The sequence below is a fragment of the Alosa alosa genome, chromosome 13 (genome assembly GCF_017589495.1).
Source record: "Alosa alosa isolate M-15738 ecotype Scorff River chromosome 13, AALO_Geno_1.1, whole genome shotgun sequence".
Classification (NCBI taxonomy): domain Eukaryota; kingdom Metazoa; phylum Chordata; class Actinopteri; order Clupeiformes; family Clupeidae; genus Alosa; species Alosa alosa.
In genome coordinates, this window is record NC_063201.1 from 17,121,378 (window position 1) to 17,140,469 (window position 19,092).

At 41.7% G+C, this 19,092-nt stretch overlaps 1 protein-coding gene and 2 long non-coding RNA genes across 8 annotated transcripts in view; 2 read left to right on the top strand and 1 right to left on the bottom strand.

The window, feature by feature from the left end:
- The window catches only part of cep85 (centrosomal protein 85), a 27,647-nt gene extending 12,980 nt beyond the window's left edge, over positions 1-14,667 (bottom strand). For 2 of the 6 annotated variants that reach the window (XM_048260471.1, XM_048260468.1), the window contains exons 1-4: positions 8,813-8,972; positions 7,215-7,285; positions 6,890-7,021; positions 602-1,317 (exon numbers count right to left, since the gene is read on the bottom strand). In XM_048260471.1, coding sequence (XP_048116428.1) covers positions 602-1,317; positions 6,890-7,021; positions 7,215-7,254 — 888 coding nt within the window. In that variant the 5' untranslated portion in view covers positions 7,255-7,285; positions 8,813-8,972. Of the gene's footprint in view, positions 1-601; positions 1,318-3,429; positions 3,715-6,889; positions 7,022-7,214; positions 7,286-8,231; positions 8,766-8,812; positions 8,973-14,594 lie in introns of those variants that run through there. The other 4 variants (XM_048260470.1, XM_048260469.1, XM_048260473.1 and 1 more) reach the window with 4 other exon arrangements.
- Positions 12,577-14,144, top strand: LOC125305648. Its single transcript, XR_007195449.1, has 4 exons — positions 12,577-12,736; positions 12,842-12,916; positions 13,173-13,217; positions 13,836-14,144. It is a non-coding gene; the product is annotated as an uncharacterized LOC125305648 (long non-coding RNA).
- A 3,078-nt stretch (positions 14,668-17,745) lies between the features above and the next one.
- LOC125305651 lies at positions 17,746-19,058 on the top strand. The gene is made up of 3 exons (XR_007195450.1): positions 17,746-17,855; positions 18,088-18,132; positions 18,750-19,058. It is a non-coding gene; the product is annotated as an uncharacterized LOC125305651 (long non-coding RNA).
- The last annotated feature ends 34 nt before the right edge of the window (positions 19,059-19,092 follow it).

The following is a 19,092-nucleotide window of genomic DNA, read 5'->3' on the forward strand; positions in this document are numbered from 1 at the left end:
CAACACACAGACCATAATTCAGCACATTATTCATACCTTAAAAACAACATGCCCATCCTCTCCACAATGTCATTGATCATCTTATAATATGCATATTTGGTTTTAATTCTACCTCCCAACAACATCCCCCTAAAAACCTCCACTTAATTTATTGGACCACACCCCAAGATCTTGCTCTTTCTTGTTTTCCAAATGGCCATTTTTTATTTTGTTTTGCTGAACTGAATAAAAAGAAGAAAGAAAGAGGAAAATAAGAAAGAAAGAGGAGGAGAGGGAAAGGGAGAGAGAGATAGAGAGGGAGGGGTAAGGGGTGAATAAGACCGAGTTTGGGAGAGATATACCGCCAGCGAGCACAAAAGGGGGAGCGACAGGCTTGTTGCCAGGCTCCCAAGTTCTAAACCCACTGTTCTCTCTAAAAACAAAACCCCTTGCTGAAGTCACTAATCATAATACCCTTCCATCCCAAATATTTGTTTGAACTACACTTCTGGAACATACTTCAGTGTGTGTGTGTGTGTGTGTGTTAGAGGCAACAGGCTCTGTTCCCCCACTGGTTGTAGTTTTAACCTCTAAAGAAAAGCTCCATGTAGCAAATCCTCACCTGCATCTGTTCCACCTGAAGACGGAGGTTCTCCAGCTGCTTCCAGTTGTTGAGTTCCGCACAGCGCTCCTGCAACAGCGGCTCGTAGACCTTGGCACCCATCTGCAGACCCAGCGGGTGCCCGACGCCCAGGCCGCCTCCCCTCATCCCGTACGGGTCCACTGACCCACTAGCCAGTCCAGACTGGGCCTCGGGGAGTACCCTGTAGCTCTGTTCTAGGGATGGCCGGTAAGCGTCTCCGTCCCTGAAGCCGGTCACCGGCGGCCGCAGCACGTCCGCGCCCCCCAGGCCCCCCATCAGCATGGACTGGTTGAGCGTGGGCTCCATGTTGGGCATGTCAAAGTGCTGCGGGTCGTCCAGCCGCGTGTGCTCGCCGCCGGGGAAGAGCGAGTGGTCCAGGCCGTTCACCAGGCTGCGGTAGCGGCTCAGGCAGTCAGGCTTGGGCCCGCCAGCCCCGGCGTCCAGCCCCGACGCACCCTGAGCGTCCAGGTTGGGGGAAGACGCCGACTTGGAGAGCGAGGACTTGGAGCTGGATGTGGAGCTGGAGTTGCGTGAGGTGGAGGACGAGGACACCTGGGGCTCCTCCTTGGGCAGAGAGCGAGGCTGGGGCTTGGAGGCCGGGGTGCCGGCCGTGGAGGGCATGACATGGGCGGTGGGGATGGGGATCTGACTGCGGATGGGCTGGAAGGACGAGCTGCTGCTGGAACTGCACAGATCTACACGAGTGGGAGATGGGGAGGGGGAGACCGGTTCAACACATGCTTATTCATTCAGTATTCAAATCTTTGCATTACTGGGTCAATTCTGTGCCACAGACAGAATCCAGGAAAATGGTTACCGTGCCATCTTAGATTTTGCTGAAAGTTTGACTACATAATGTTTAGGCCCCAAAACTAGGCTAACATTTTGATTATTTTAGTTATTGCACTCAACAAGGGGTGATTACATTTCTTTTACATTTTTATGGGACGTTAATGTTAGCCAGTCCAAATAACGCTAACGTTACATAGCTATCGATAACGTTAGGGGATTTCTTTGTCTGATTATTATTTCTTGGTTTGAGTGTTTGAGTCGTGTCTACAGGCAAGTTACCATTCAATTGATCATACAACACACAGACTTATAAGACAGAAGCATAATTTACTGTTGGAGCTATGATTGAAAGTGTTTAAATTAGTTTAGGCTAGCATTACACACTTCTTGTATAACGTTAGGCTAATGCCCAACTGTCAATCATAGGGGAGAAAGCATGATGATCTGGGGCCGTTTTGCTGGATCCAGGGTCAGTGACTTGTACAGTTATAGGCACCCTGAACCAAAACGGCTACCACCGCATTCTGCAGCGCTCTAGTATACGCCTGCTTGGTCAGGGGGTTCATCCCACAGCAAGACAATGACCCAAAACATAAGTCCAAGCTATGCCAGAACTACCTTAGGAAAAAAGAACAAGATGGTAAGCTTGAAAACATGGAGTGGCCAGCAGAGATCGAAAAATTGGGGTGTTCTAAAACTTTGACCGGTAAAGTGTGTGTGTGTGTGCGTATACATATACATACACTCACAATCAAGACAGATCATTGATGGTCTTATGACGAAAATGGAGGGACAGCGAGAAAACCTGAAGTAAGCCTATTCAGTGGTACAAATACAACCACAGGGCCTGCCTTCGCATCCTTACAGTTCTTCCCCTCTGGCAAATGGGGACAACAGAATTATTACGGAAAAAGGCCAGGTAATTAAAATGACTCCCATTACGATGTAAAAGCCCTCTGCTTCTAGACTTGTCTTCAGTGTTACTCTGCATGAGTAATGTTACTCTTCTTACTCAGAGTTAGGCTAGTCTTTTTGCAAGTCACAGTTCCTCTTCTTACCTAAATTTTCTGCAACCATTCTTTTAAGTAATATTCTCATTTTTGAGTTTCAGAACTGTTTGCTGTGTTCAAAGATCTCATTTGTCAAAGAGCCTAAACCCCTCTCATAATTGGGGTGAAAATATTTCTACTGGAAGTAGCTTTTGGAAAGAGAAATGCCAAAAATAATGTTCAACCTTCATGTCCAAGAAATACAGCAGTCAATAAACAAAACTGACAAAAAAATGGAACACAGAAGAACTTCCTTCTCTCTAAAGACAATTTCAATATGTAGCACAATTCAAACAGCCTACTTCAGAAAGACAGATACAAAATAAAGTGGAATGTGTGTGTGACATTTGTGCCAAATAGCTTTGACAGGTCAACCAAGTAATAGGCTTTAGTTTTAGAATACAACCAAACAAAACCAACAAAATAGTCTGTGTCTGACTTGCCTTGTACTTCTGCTTTAAGTAGACAAGTAGGAAAGATCTTATTTACACTCTTGGTCGGTGTGAGTGAAACCCATCCTCTCTATTTTCAGGTAGAGATGCAAAGTATCTGTGGCTGGTGCTCTGGGCTGTGCTTGCTGCGCCAAGCTTGAAAGAAAATAGCAGCTAGGCTTTAGGGCAGACTGACTGTCTTCCCCCACAGATCTGGATCAGTCTGGATTCAACTCCTCTATGCACACTATTTAAAAATGACACGAAAGCTTCTCTCGGGACAAACTAAATGACTAGCTGTCCTTTTCAGAACCAGCTTACCCCAAAACATGCAGATGTATTCTACCCACTGCACAACACTCAAAGGCAGGCTATTACTAACTACTAACTAATTACTGTGAATATTACAGGGACTTGCCAAAGAAATTACCTTTCATATAGCAAAACCAACCAACGTCCACAAACAGGCACTAAAGCCTCCCATTTTAAGCGTTCAAAAAACGAGGCAGCATGAGCAATCCCACACATCACTCACCTGGCATTCACTGGCACACAGGGCAAACCCCCCCAACGCCGGAGGCATTTTCAGGGGGCACAATGTGGGCGACGGGGCAAACCAGCAGTTCTTTCGGGTGCATTTCTAGCCAGCCAAGTGAAAGGGGGAGAAAGGAATGGAGGAATGGCAAGGCTCAGGTAGACACAGAGAGGCAACACCCAGTGCCTGAGGGTACATCGTCCTGCGAAGCAAACTACCTACCAACACACACAAGAAGAGGTTCTGCCTGCCACATTAGTCTGCCAGTCAGCCAGCCAGCCATGTCTGCAGCCACTACATGCAGGAACGAAGACCAACACAACAAAACACTCCCATAAAGTTTCTCTCATATACACTAATACACGAGGAGACGTACACAGAAAGGTTAGGGATATTTATAGCTCCCTTCTCAAATTACCGGGTGATCTGCATCTGCCTCACACACACACTTTGCTGAGAGCCGTCTCTTTAATTAAATGAACTGCACTGAAGTTTATACAACAGCCTGGACAGGACCCAGGTTGAGCTCACAGCAACCACTGAGCTGAAACAGCTAGGCTACTACAGATATCAGAAGTCAACTGGATGTAATGCAGTCTAACAGGAGAAAAAGCTACAGGTATGATTGTTGTGAACTCCAAAGTGGCCAGCAGCAGATAGCTTCACAAGTCATCCAGTGAATGTGATCTGGACAACTTGGAACAATTTGTTCAGTGAACAAATCAACACTGCAAATTACAAACCACTGTCAATTCTTCCACTAGAGTTGCTTTTCAACTAAATGGAATTTGTGCTCAACGAATACATCTTATACTTATCTTATCTTGGTTAGACTTTTGAGTACAATACCTTTTTTTTTACAAATTATTATTGTTAGTCATTGTTACTACTCTTGTTTTTTTTATTAAAATGATCATTATTATTATTACCTAATTATTATTATAATAATTGTTTTATTAATTTGTATTTTTTTCTTTTCATCTTCACTGTCTGTCTATGCATCTGTCTATGCATCTATCTATCTATCTATCCATCTATCCATCTATCTATCTATCTATCTATCTATCTATTCAGTGAAAGCGGGAAGAACATCATTAGGCAACCTCCAACCTTCAAATAAAGACTTTAAAAACATAAAACCAACCGATTGATATGGCGGCCCCTCACGAGAGCCCTTGCGGTGCATTTTCACACCAGATGTGCTCCTAAGGAGAGCAAACACACTGCAAGAGCTTGAGGTCAGGCTCAGGCTTGCCTGAGGTGCCACACCCCTGGGGTTGAAGCCTGCGCTGGAGTTCAGATCGGTTTGAGCAAAACAGGCTGATAAGTATGTCATCTCCAGCTACTCACTCACCTCCATCATCGACACCTGCTAAAGTTAAACCAATTATTTCAGGGTTTTTTTTTTTTTTCGGCAGATGTGCATTCTGGCAGGGTGCATCATAGTCATCAAATACTGAATTCAATCCCACAAAGCATATACAGATATTTTTGGATGGTTCTATGGACCCCTTTAATGTAAACATCCAGAGCCTAGGTTGGGTGCGCACGCAGCATGGGTTCAGAAAGATGGTGTGGCTAATAGACCGGCATGTTGAGCCTGTCATTGTCACCCCAGGACTGCGAACCGTATCTCAATAAATTAGTCTTAGCGAATGGCGATTGTCTGCCTGATCCTGAGCTGATAACTGAATAGGTAGACAATGTAAGGAAGAGGCCAGAGATTCATTGGCCCGCCATATACGGCCATCTGGTTGACAAGCCCAGTGTGTATACACACGAAAAAGTAGGCATTTTCCTTAACATTTCCTTGAAGCTTTCTGACCAGATATGCACCCGCATTTTTCGAGTGACATGAACCGTGAAGGGGTGAATTTGTGGACCATCCAGATCTGCATTCACAGAATAGGAGGTAAAGCCATATTTTGTGGTGTTCCAGGAGCAGACACTCTGATTACTGTAAACCTTCCTAAAACGTGGAAAATAAGAACTAAGAGATTACAAGTGTGATGTAATTCAATTAAATCATTATAATTATAATCATAATCATGATTAATTATAATTATAATCATAATACTATAGGCCTAACACTCCCAGTCCCAACACTCACTACATTTTCATGCCGGGAATAAACGGTTTTGAATCAGTTTATTGTCCAAATTCCGTTTAACCTGTTTACAAGTAAGTAGAATGTCACATTTTGAGCATATTCCTGTTTACATAGCAATCTACATTATTCCGAATAAGTCAGCGACGCAGCCTACAAATAGGCTCCCAACGTCATGACTAAAATCTTTGACTGAACAGGTGGAAGACATAAGTTTGTCTCCTCGTCTTTCCAAAAGTGTGCCCATTGTTTCGCCATGATTAGGAAAGTGCGTGAGAGACAATTGGTTCATTTTATCCTAATTCTGTGTGAATGAGCATGCACAGGCTTACAACATTTATCCTTCTGGGAGCATATTCCGTTTAAGGTGTTTTCATGACCCAATATTCCATTTAAAACAGGCCCAATAAACCCATTCCCAATAAACTGATTCGAAACCATTTATTGGCTGCATGAAAAAGTAATGATTGAGAGCCAGTAATGGTGTATGTAACACACCACTAGCCTTCAGAGACTCAAGCACAGATATCCACATCTCATTTCCCCGTACTTCAGCCCAATGGTACAGCTAATCTGTCCGCATTATATGTTACACAGGGTGTGGGCATGGGGACAGATCGAGAGGGGGAATGGGTTCTAATTTTCCAGTTGGCTTTCCAATTTTCCTCATCCCAACAAAGCACCTCAGTGGAGATGAAACACAAGTTGGGGACACTGCTGGCCTACGACTCAATCCCCATTAGAGAAAATCTCATAGGAACACAAGGATCACCGCCAGCCAAGTCTATAAATATATGCCAATATGAAACAGACACTGCATACAAGCAGATCACAGTAACACGGTGGATGAGGATCAGAGCTATGGGAAGCAGTGACACTATCGTATCAATGACCTGCCATCCACCGCAATGGTGAGGAGGGTGGGGTGGGGAGGGTGTTATTGAATCACACTGCACACATCTAACCCAGGAAACCAAGGAATAAATTAAAAATAGTTCACTAGAAGAAAAAAAAAATGCACCACTGGTCCAGGGTATTCACTAAATCAATCTCCAGAGCTGAATTATACTCCAAAAATGTTCTGTTATCAATCCAGTAACCTGATATTTGCAATTTGAATATTTACTGCTGTCATATTTACTTAGCCAGTTCTATTACTTCCCTAACTGCAGGGATGATATGATAGTGGCCTTCTAAAATGAGCCAACAGAATCTGATCCTGCAAGGGGACTTCACCAGTGTTTTTTAAATGTCCCTCAGCTCTACACAGGTTACAGGCCAGTTACGCAACCATCACGTGAACGACAGTGAGAGGGTCTGTGTCGGGAGGTGATGTACGAGAGGGTCTCTCACCTTCAGAGTTGTCCGAGGGGGTGGCACCAAACCCTGTGTCCCCACTGTCCGCTGTACTGGGGCGCCAGCCAAAGCGTCTCTGGAACTTCTCAGACACAGCTGGCGTCTGCCACTCCATATCTTTGTACCCCACTGCAGAGAATGTGTGTGTGTGAGTGTGAGTGTGTGTGTGTGTGTGTGAGTGAGAGAGAGAGAACACACAGAACATAGGGAGAGGAGGTGTCAATGTCATAATGACATGGTTCACCGTTCTGAAAAGTCGCTAAACATGTTGGCTACTGCAGAGGTCTTTGTTTTCAAGTAATACACTGGCATGGATGCATACCGGATACTTTGGTGTCTTGGTGCCTCTGTGAGGTTGTCATAGCACAAGTCTTGAGTTTGCAAATGTCCTGACTGAGAAACAATAAAACATCACTGAAAATGTCAGTAGTATACTATTAGGCTACATCACCTTAGCAAATGTTTAAAGAACACTAGAGACTACTTAGAGATATTTTCTCACATATAAAAGATTAATATTAGCTTAAATCAGATTGCACAGGTTTAAAGAAATACAAGCTGAAGTCAACTATACAGGCTACACATGTTTGCGTTATGAATCGTGTTATGAATATAAGGGCTGTACCATGAAGAAGTGGCAATGTACGTAGAGAAACAAAACAACCAAACCACCACATTACATAACCTACAGGCATGGCAGCAGCAAAGCTTACCTATTAGCAGACCTATTTATCGAATTAATCAGTATCTCTCACTGCTCTGATTACCTTGCAATCCCAACTCTCAGTACCTGAATGTAAACGCGGGTGTACACAAACCTCATGTGACTGGACAGAGATTTCAATGCTCAGAACACGGGATAAGTATTCATCTCACCGATGCGTCGAAAGCCTTATTGCTGTCTATTTATCTATAACCCAGTTGTCCTCAGACAATTTATCATCATAGCAAGTATATCGATACCTTTATCAGTATATCAGGGTATATGCAGAATATTTCAGTGCAATTGCTAACTTGCCAACACAATTCTTGCAGAGAAATGTCCTAAGCATTATAATGTTATCTTAACTTCATTTCAGCGTAGCTGCTATCAGTTTGCACAGTTATGTTTTAGGACAAGCTAACGTTAACGTGTGTATCTCTTACAGTCACCTAAGTTACAAAAACTAATGATGGCTAACGGCTAACTTCTGTTATCACCTGTTATACCAGGACAGACAGTTGACAGTAGTAGCTGTCTAACTTCGTTGCAAGTGTTAAGCCATCAACATCAACAAACTAATGACTAGCCTATATATATCTAGTCATTGCAACAACGTTTGTAATGAGCAAACATTACCGTCATTTTAACTTGGATAGCATGGAACAGTTCAAGTTAGTAAACTTCGCTAACTACCTAATCATGAAAACATTACAAAACATTCCACTGTTAGTAGCCTAATAGTTCTATTCCAAAAGAGACGGTGAACTAAAGTAGCTTTAGTTAACTTTAAGTTTACGTTATAACCTAGCTAAAACACACGCTAGAAAGTCATAAGTCAGCCAACTTATGCTAGAGGGATAGCTAGAAGCTAGCGTTACCAAATTGATACATGGAGGAACCACGGTTGCTAGCGTTAGCTTATGTTGGTTACAATAAACAGGCAAGTTATGATAACGTTATTCCAGAGTGGATTTCGCCACTTTAGCTAACGTTATATGTTTACCGATAAAGACAATATGCTTCATTAATAACTTTATTTAAGGTTCAATCTGAGGATTTCACTCACTATCCACAGTAGCATTGTGTTAGCTTTGTTATCTTGGTTAACGTCAAAATAACTTTCTGTTATCCGACTTAATAGGAGGCTTGCTACAAAATAATAACTTAAACGTTAGTCCACATGGTTAAATTAACGTTACTGATCGTAACATACATACCTTAACCTTGCGCAAGGGACGTGATTAAAGTAAATTAAAACAAATGCATCGCTAGGCACACAACTTAGTGTTAAGGTTGCTATAAAGGAACTCGTAAACACTGAAGCCGTTGAGCCAGCTGACGAATGGACGCAATCTCCGCCCCACTACAGGTAGCGAAGTAGGCTACTTCAGCTGCGTTGAATTGGCGCGTTTATAGAATAGCTTTATTGTCATTGTAAATGTAGCCTACAACGAAATGTATAAGTGCATCGTCTATAACTGTGCAAAGGGGAGTTTAATAAAAGAAAAAAATATAATACATTTTTAAATAAATAAATAGGCTTTTAAATAAATAAATAGGCTTTAAGTTAATTAAAAGTCGAAAAGAAAACATGCAGCCACATACACAATGCATGCTGGCATTCTCATTTCATAGCCTATGTAAAATCAGGTTTTAGCAGCTGGGTAGAAACTGTTTTTTAGTCTATTTGTCTGTGTTTTTGTTGCTCAGTAATGTCTGCCAGAGGGCCGTCACAGTGGGATGGCTCCTTGAGGATGCAATGGGCTTTTTTTTCACACACACACAAAGTCATAATTGCACAAAACAAACAATGAGACGTGACACTGCTCTTTGTCTACAGGCCTAGCTGTAAGGACGTGTTATGCATTTGTGGAAATTGTACAATATATTTGGTGGAACACAACAAAATTCACATGATAGAAAGTTTTCTTCTTTCTTTCTTTCTTTCTACAAGCCCGCGCCACAGAGCTGTGAGAGCAACATCCCTCTGCTCAACAACCTGAACCGCTTCTTTGCTCGCTTTGAAGCACAAAACAGCACCTGCCCACAGAAGACCCATCCCCCTCTACATGAGCAGCCCCTGTGCCTCTCTGCCGACAGCGTGAAGAGGACACTTGCTGCTATCAACACCCGTAAGGCAACAGGTCCAGACAACATCCCAGGTCGTGCGCTGAAGGACTGCGCAGGGGAGCTTAAGGATGTCTTCACAGACATCTTTAACACTTCCCTGAAGCAAGCCATCATCCCATCATGTTTCAAAGCTGCCACCATCATACCTGTGCCGAAGAAAACTGCTCCATCCTGCTTCAATGACTACCGCCCTGTGGCACTGACACCCATCATCATGAAGTGCTTTGAGCGGCTTGTCATGTCACATATCAAATCCATTCCCCCCCCCACCCTGGACCCCTTCCAGTTTGCATACCGAGCCAAGCGGTCTACAGAGGATGCAATCTGCTCTGCCCTCCACCTAGCCCTCACCCACCTGGAAAAAAGAGACTCATATGTGAGATTGCTGTTTATAGACTTCAGTTCTGCATTCAACACCATAATACCACAACAACTCATAGTTCTCAACACATAGTGAAATTTGCTGACGACACAACTCTGGTGGGTCTCATCACCAAGGGCGACGAGACTCAATACAGGTTGGAGGTCGACCATCTGACCACGTGGTGCAGGGACAACAACCTCCTGCTGAACGTCAGCAAGACCAAAGAGATTGTTGTTGACTTCCGGAGAGGTCACACCCAACACCTGCCACTGACCATCAACGGTGTTGTGGTGGAGAGAGCGAGCAGCACCAAATTCCTGGGGGTGCACATCAGCGAAGACCTCTCCTGGACCACCAACACTGCATCACTGGCGAAGAGAGCTCAGCGCCGCCTGTACTTCCTGCGGAAACTCAGGCGAGCAAGTGCTCCACCAGCCATCATGACCACATTCTACCGAGGCACCATTGAGAGCATCCTCTCCAGCTGTATCGCTGTGTGGGGCGGAAGCTGCACTGAATACAACAGGAAAGCCCTGCAGCGCATAGTGAACACAGCTGGAAGGATTATTGGTGCTTCACTCCCCTCTCTGAAGGACATTTACACCACCCACCTCACCCGCAAGGCGACCAAAATTGTGAGTGATGCAAGTCACCCCGCTCACAATCTGTTTGATCTACTGCCCTCTGGGAAGAGGTACAGAAGCCTGCGCTCCCGCACTACCAGACTCACCAACAGCTTCATACACCAAGCTGTAAGGATGCTGAACTCTCTCCCTCCTCTCCCCCCTCAGCTACATAACATCCTGGACATTGGACCCACAATGGCCGCCTGCACTACTCCACTTGCACACTTTACAACTTGTTGTTGTTGTCCTGAAAACACAACACTTCTGCTGCTCTTACATAACTTGCACCACTATGCCACTTTCTTTCTTACTTAGGTCAAACAGAACTACCCAAGCCTTTTATTGGCCTGACTTTGCACTAGTATTTTATTGACTGTCTATGCACAATTTCAACCAAATTTTGCTGCTCTTATTTTTTTCATTATTATATGTGCCCTCTTATTTACTTATTTACTTACTTTTTTGTTTACTTGAATGTTATGTTTGTCTGTGGACTTAAATTGGTAAAATATGTCTTGTCTTCACCGTGGGATAGTGAGAAACGTAATTTCGATCTCTTTGTATGTCTGGAACATGTGAAGAAATTGACAATAAAGCTGACTTTGACTTTCTTTCTTTCTTTCTTTCTAATGAAAAAGAGTAATGGGCCTACCTGTTATTGAGAAAATTAATTGACTCAGTCTGCAGGGAATTGTTGAATTGAATTGACCATCTGTTGCAAAAGACAGCTCCATGTTAAACCCCTGCTTGCACTTTAACCTATTAGCCTACACTGGTCAGCCTTCAGCTGGCATGCTGGCATTTTCAAGACTGAAAACTATACAACTCCCTACTGCAGTGTTTTTCAACCACTGTGCCGGGGAAATGAAACAGAGGGCGCTTGTTTTATTTAGCAGGTCTTGCATAGAAGCCATAATTAGGCCATATCTGTGTATTATTTGAAATTTTAGGCTATAGTATGTTTATTTTTTCTTCACACAGGATGTTAGTGTGCCGTGGGACATTTTAAGTGTCAAAAGTGTGCTGTGGCACAAAAAAGGTTGAAAAACACTGCCCTACTGAGACAGGGTTCCCACATTCATGGAAAACCTGGAAAAGTCATGGAATTGTAAAATCCCATTTCCAGACCTGGATAAATCATGGAATTCTGTAATTGAATGTTTTGGAAAAGTCATAAAAAAAAACAAGGACGTATATATAGGAGCATAAATCATGTCACAGAATTTGATTGCCTGCTAGAACTAGATAGCAGACTCAATTCTATTCAGAATTTGAGTCTGGTATGCCTGGACCATTGGGACATCACGTATGGGGCGTGTTTCAGGTTAAAATGCCTCTGCACACATTTGGATAGACCTAACCAATCAAAGCAACAGAATATGTGAATCCTTTAGGTAGAACAGCCAAAACATCCTTTTTCTCAACAAATGATATGCCTTAATCGTTTTTGCGTAATCAGTATCTTGCGATAGCCTCTATGCTAGGCCTATATGCAATAGCAAAATGTAAATATCTAGCGACAGATATTTTTCTGTAAAAAAAATCAACCATGAGGTCCTTCAGGTGACATAAATAACTCATAGGCACCATTTCTCCTCTGTCCATCATTGTATTAAGCCGGCCCAGACCATTTGATTGGAGAAAACACATTGGCACTTTTCATAAATAGTACAGTAGCCTAAGTAATTTTGTACTAGGCTGTGAAAGGTCATGGAGATTTAATTCAAGATAAATGCCATGGAAAGGTTTTGAAATGTTGTCAGTGAAAATGGGTGGAAACCCTGAGAAGAGGAGGAGTGAGTGAGACGTTGATGGTCACAGGGGTGTAGACAGAGCAGAGATAAGTTTAGGCCTGTATCATGCATATAGCATGTGTATATATTAAATAGGCCTATATCATGCATATCTTTTTTTAATTCCCTTTAAGGATCTTTCCTGCAATTAACCATTTGCTCCATTTGTTGCACATTGAAACGGTGCGGCTGCCCGGAGGAAGTCGGGAGCTGAGATCTCAAGCTACAGTATGTCCTCGCATTATGTACTGTAGGCTCAGCAGGAAGTGTTCACCGCTCTGTTAAGAATAGCTACAACCGTCTTTGCACTATTTCTGCTTTTGTTGCTTACAGGTAACGGTCGTGATGAAACCACTGTTCTGTGCCTTTATCATCCTGCTGGTATGCTGCATTGTCATGAATGCTGAGGTAAATATATAATATAATAATATAATATATATATATATATATATATATATATATATATATATATATATATATATATACATACACACACATAGTATACTTTATAAAAGAATACTGTTTAAACTCACTGCTAATAACTGTTTAAAAACGTGTTAGCATTTATTTTTTTTACATTAACTGAATTAGAGTTTATCCATATATTAAGTGTTGACATCCTGAGGAATGTTGAGAAATAATGATAATTAATGTTTTATTTTAGGGTGCAGACACTGTATCCTCTACAACTAAAGGCAAGACTACAGAGGTATTTATGCTTTTTTTTTTTTATGTTAATCTAATCTAACAAAAAACATTGGGTCATTAAAAAATAAATAAAAATAAGACAACGTTTTGCATTAAGCTTTTTGGGTTGTGTTGATCCAATACAATTCTTTATAGGCCCAGAGAGAAAATTAACAAATTTGTAAAAATGTATGAATAAAGTAACAGGAACGAGACTGGTCCATAATGATCGTATCCACTGTGACAAGGCAAACTGGATCAGTATAGACCGAACAAAAGGACCGCAAACGTTGGCTTTGCGAGTTCTGAAGATTAAAAAATGTTATGCCAAAATGTAATCATATTGCCCCCATATTTTGACCACAAAATGTGCCTGGGTGTGTCCATAGCTGCAGTGCATTATGTCTTGATTTCCAGAGTTTCATGAACAGCTCGGGCCACACTGGCCATGTGTCTATTGAATGTGAATGATTTAACCTGTTAGGCTTGTCATATTCATAAGATTAATATGATTATGATATTTCTCTCGTTGAACTCAAACAACTTGATAGATCTATGAATTGCAGCTTGTACATTTTAGGACTATCACACCCGACAATTTGTATAAAGCACATTAATGTATATGTGAATTTTGAAACAGAAACCAGCATCTGGTGCCAGCTCGGATGGACTATCTGTAATACAGTTGCTGATGGCCTTGATTCCTGCTCTTCTCTGCCAAGCGTTTTAGCACCCAACACAAATCATTCAAGAAAGTATTCCTGGTGTGAAGTATTCAGAGGAATATAGCCTACATCTTTGGATCATGAAGAATGTGAAGAGTCTGAGACAGAACCAAGAGATTGGCATGTGTTGTAAAAAAATGGTCACAGCTAGTTAAAATTGGATCCATCAAATGACCTGAAATTGTAAAATCACAACAAATTAATAAAACAATGTTTTAATGACACAAATGACTTCATGTGTGTGTATTTCACTAAAAATTATAGACCTATCATTTTGTCAGGTTATTGGGGGATTTTGCTGTAGGCTACCCCCACCCTGTGGATTTCTGTTTCTATTCAGAGGATATTGAAAGACCTGCAACTTTAGGCCTACGACAAACCTAGGTGGAGTAAGTGGTTTTAACCTAATAGAAAACCCCAATCGTTTTATTCTCTAAGCAAAACAAACGTCCTTCAGGCCTATGTTATTAAAGGTACAGTCAGTGATTGTGCGACGTTGCGTTTGGTTAGCCTATGTTTATATTTCAATTTCTCAGACGCTTTTGTTCAAAACCAAACAAAACACATCAGATAGGTAGCCTAGGCTACTTTGTTCGTTTTTTTTTTAGTTTCCGGAGCATGGGCTGCCTACAGGGAACAAATTTCTTTTACAATTGTAGAGGTAGCCTACTCACGGGTTGGGTTGCTCACGGATCGTCTCTGAAGGTGACAAAAAATGTATGGGCTTGAAATTGCGTATGATCGCTGACAGTCTTTAAAGGTCTCATTCACTGAGAAACCGTTTAATACTTGTTACTTTCGAAATACTATAGCTCACTCCAAGTTGCATATGCATGCTACACGTGAAAATGATCTTCTACCCCCATTGCCCGCATTAGCCAATGAAAGAAAATACACGGAAAAACAAGCGAATCAGAAAGAGTGGCCTCGCCCACCTTGGCTTGTGACCGCCTACAGGAAGACTGGAAGATTTTGCTGCTAGGGGATTGTCTCTCTGCAGCTAGTAGGAGTTAACAGCAAGTTGCTAACATGGCGGAAAAAAATCGTGCCTGTGTTATTTGTGGCAATAACACATCAATGTTGCATGTCTTGCCTTAGAAACATGAGTTGAGGAAGAAATGGTTCGGATTTATCGTTGGAACACCACCACCGAAGTAGTGCAACATTAGTTCTGTGTTCCAATCATTTCGACCACAGTCACTGCCTACAGTTAGAAAGTGGTTTTGCATCGATGTTCTGAAAACCTGGTTCTGTACCGTCATGATGATCGTCCACCAGCTCAGGCTGTAACTACATGACGTTGATGGTCACAGGGGTGTAGACAGAGCAGAGATAAGTTTAGGCCTGTATCATGCATACAGCATGTGTATATATTAAATAGGCCTATATCATGCATGTGTGTATTATATAGGCCTAAATCATGCATGTGTATATTATATAGGCCTATATCATGTATGTGTATATATTATATAGGCCTATACCATGCATGTGTGTATTATATAGGCCTATATCATGTATGTGTATATATTATATTGGCCTATATCATGCATGTGTATATATTATATAGGCCTATATCATGCATGTGTATATATTATATAGGCCTATATCATGCATGTGTCTATTATATACAAGGAAGTTTATTGTCACATGCATATAGTTACTGGAAGTAAGAAATGCAGTGAAATTATGTCTGGTGTCAGCCTATTTGTGCATTAATGGGGGGGGTAAAAAGTGCAGTAGAAGAGGGGTTTAGTAGATTAAGTGGCAAGGGCTGCATAAAAAAGGGGGGGAGGATTGGGATTGGGTGGGGGGCACCAACAAGGAGCACTCAAGAGCAACAGGGGCAAGGAAAAACTCCCTTACCAAGGAAGAAACCTTGGGCAGATCCACGGCTCAAGGGGCTAACCCAACTGCCAGGGGTCTTGGTGTGTGTGTTGGGGGGATGACAGGGAAGATGGGATAGTGTGCTGTGTATGTGGGGAGAGGGCAGTGTGCAATATGTGTGTTGGAGAAGCTTCCTCATGAGACAATGTGCTGTGTATTGGGGGCAGTGTGCTGTAAGTATGTTGGGGATGTGTGTTGGAGAAGCTTCCTGATGAAATAATGTGCTGTGTATGTAGGGGGGGCAGGGACTTAATATTGCAAGCAGAGTACTGTATGTAATGTATGTGAGTGATGACAGTGAAGATGTGTGTGGGCGAGGGGAGTGGAGCAGTGACTGTGTGTGTGTGTGTGTAGTGTGTGTGGTGTGGGTAGGTGGGGGCAGTGTGCTGTAAGGGTATGTAGAGGATGTGTGTTGGAGAAGATCCTGAAGACAATGTGCTGTGTATGTGGGGTGTGCTGTATGTATGTGAAGTGATGACAGTGATGATGTAAGTGTGTGTGTGTTGGGGTGGGGGTTGGGGGGGGTGGGAGAAAGGCTAGGCAATCAAGGACATGGGTAGATGGAGGAGAAATCAAAAATAATAAATAAAAAAGTGTGCAAAATTTGGAGAAAGTCAGATATGTGTGTGTGTGTGTGTGTGTTTTTGACGCGTGTGATGAAATAAGAAAATAAATAAAAGGTCTGTAGCATAGGGAGAGGGATGTAAAAGTGCTAAAAAGTCTTGTAGGTGTGTGTGGGTGGGTGGGGGGGTCATGAGTGCTGAGGAGTGAATGAGTGCAAAGTCAGTATAGTGTGAGTTCAGAGTTGGGAAATGTTTGAGAGTGCTGAGGAGTGAATGTGTGCAAAGTCAGTATAGTGTGAGTTCAGAGTTTGGATGGCCTGGGGATAAAAACTTCTCCTGAGTCTCTCAGTTCTGGCTTTGTGACTACATAGGCGTCTTCTTGATTTCAGCGGTAGGAATAATCCATTGTTAGGATGAGAAGAGTCCTTCAGAATCTTTTGGGCTCTTAGGAGTACTCTTCTGGAATAGATATCTTGTAGAGCAGGGAGTTGAGTTCTTATAGTATCGCTCAGCTGAGCGCACTACTCTCTGCAGAGTACTACAATCTCTAACTGTGGAGTTCCCATACCAGGTGATGATGCTACCAGTTAGAACACTCTCAACCGCTGAAGTGTAGAAGGCCTTCATGATGGATGTAGAAACTTTGAATTTCCTTAGCTGACGAAGGAAGTAGAGTCGTTGTCTGGACTTCTTCAGAACATATTGAGTGTTAACAGTCCATGTTAAGTCTTCAGTAATGTGGGCACCAAGGTATTTAAAACTTGTGACTCTCTCTACAGGTTGCCCGCTGATCATTAGTGGGGTGTAACTGTAGTTCTGCTGCTGCCTTCTGTAATCCACTACCATTTCCTTGGTTTTATTGATATTCAGTGTCAAGCTGTTAGATTGACACCACTGTGCCACCTCATCAACCTGATCCAAGTAGAACTGTTCATTGTTGTTACTAATCAGGCCCAAGATCACTGTGTCATCTGCAAACTTGATGATGGAGGTACTGTTGGCTTTGCAGTCATGTGTGTAGATGTGTGTAGACCTATATCATGCATGTGTGTATATTATATAGGCCTATATCAGGCATGTGTATCCCTAGAATGATTAATGAAAGTCAACCTGGTCATTCAGTTTGTTTATATTACTTGTGCCGATATTCAATATGCCAATATTTTTAAACTCATTTTGATACAATGCATATTTTTTTTTTAATTCCCTTTAAGGATCTTTCCTGCAATTAACCATTTGCTCCATTTGTTGCACATTGAAACGGTGCGGCTGCCCGGAGGAAGTCGGGAGCTGAGATCTCAAGCTACAGTATGTCCTCGCATTATGTACTGTAGGCTCAGCAGGAAGTGTTCACCGCTCTGTTAAGAATAGCTACAACCATCTTTGCACTATTTCTGCTTTTGTTGCTTACAGATAACGGTCATGATGAAACCACTGTTCTGTGCCTTTATCATCCTGCTGGTATGCTGCATTGTCATGAATGCTGAGGTAAATATATAATATAATATAATATAATATAATATAATATATATATATATATACATACACACACATAGTATACTTTATAAAAGAATACTGTTTAAACTCACTGCTAATAACTGTTTAAAAACGTGTTAGCATTTATTTTTTTTACATTAACTGAATTAGAGTTTATCCATATATTAAGTGTTGACATCCTGAGGAATGTTGAGAAATAATGATAATTAATGTTTTATTTTAGGGTGCAGACACTGTATCCTCTACAACTAAAGGCAAGACTACAGAGGTATTTATGCTTTTTTTTTTAATGTTAATCTAATCTAACAAAAAACATTGGGTCATTAAAAAATAAATAAAAATAAGACAACGTTTTGCATTAAGCTTTTTGGGTTGTGTTGATCCAATACAATTCTTTATAGGCCCAGAGAGAAAATTAACAAATTTGTAAAAATGTATGAATAAAGTAACAGGAACGAGACTGGTCCATAATGATCGTATCCACTGTGACAAGGCAAACTGGATCAGTATATACCGAACAAAAGGACCGCAAACGTTGGCTTTGCGAGTTCTGAAGATTAAAAAATGTTATGCCAAAATGTAATCATATTGCCCCCATATTTTGACCACAAAATGTGCCTGGGTGTGTCCATAGCTGCAGTGCATAATGTCTTGATTTCCAGAGTTTCATGAACAGCTCGGGCCACACTGGCCATGTGTCTCTTGAATGTGAATGATTTAACCTGTTAGGCTTGTCATATTCATAAGATTAATATGATTATGATATTTCTCTCGTTGAACTCAAACAACTTGATAGATCTATGAATTGCAGCTTGTACATTTTAGGACTATCACACCCGACAATTTGTATAAAGCACATTAATGTATATGTGAATTTTGAAACAGAAACCAGCATCTGGTGCCAGCTCGGATGGACTATCTGTAATACAGTTGCTGATGGCCTTGATTCCTGCTCTTCTCTGCCAAGCGTTTTAGCACCCAACACAAATCATTCAAGGAAGTATTCCTGGTGTGAAGTATTCAGAGGAATATAGCCTACATCTTTGGATCATGAAGAATGTGAAGAGTCTGAGACAGAACCAAGAGATTGGCATGTGTTGTAAAAAAATGGTCACAGCTAGTTAAAATTGGATCCATCAAATGACCTGAAATTGTAAAATCACAACAAATTAATAAAACAATGTTTTAATGACACAAATGACTTCATGTGTGTGTATTTCACTAAAAA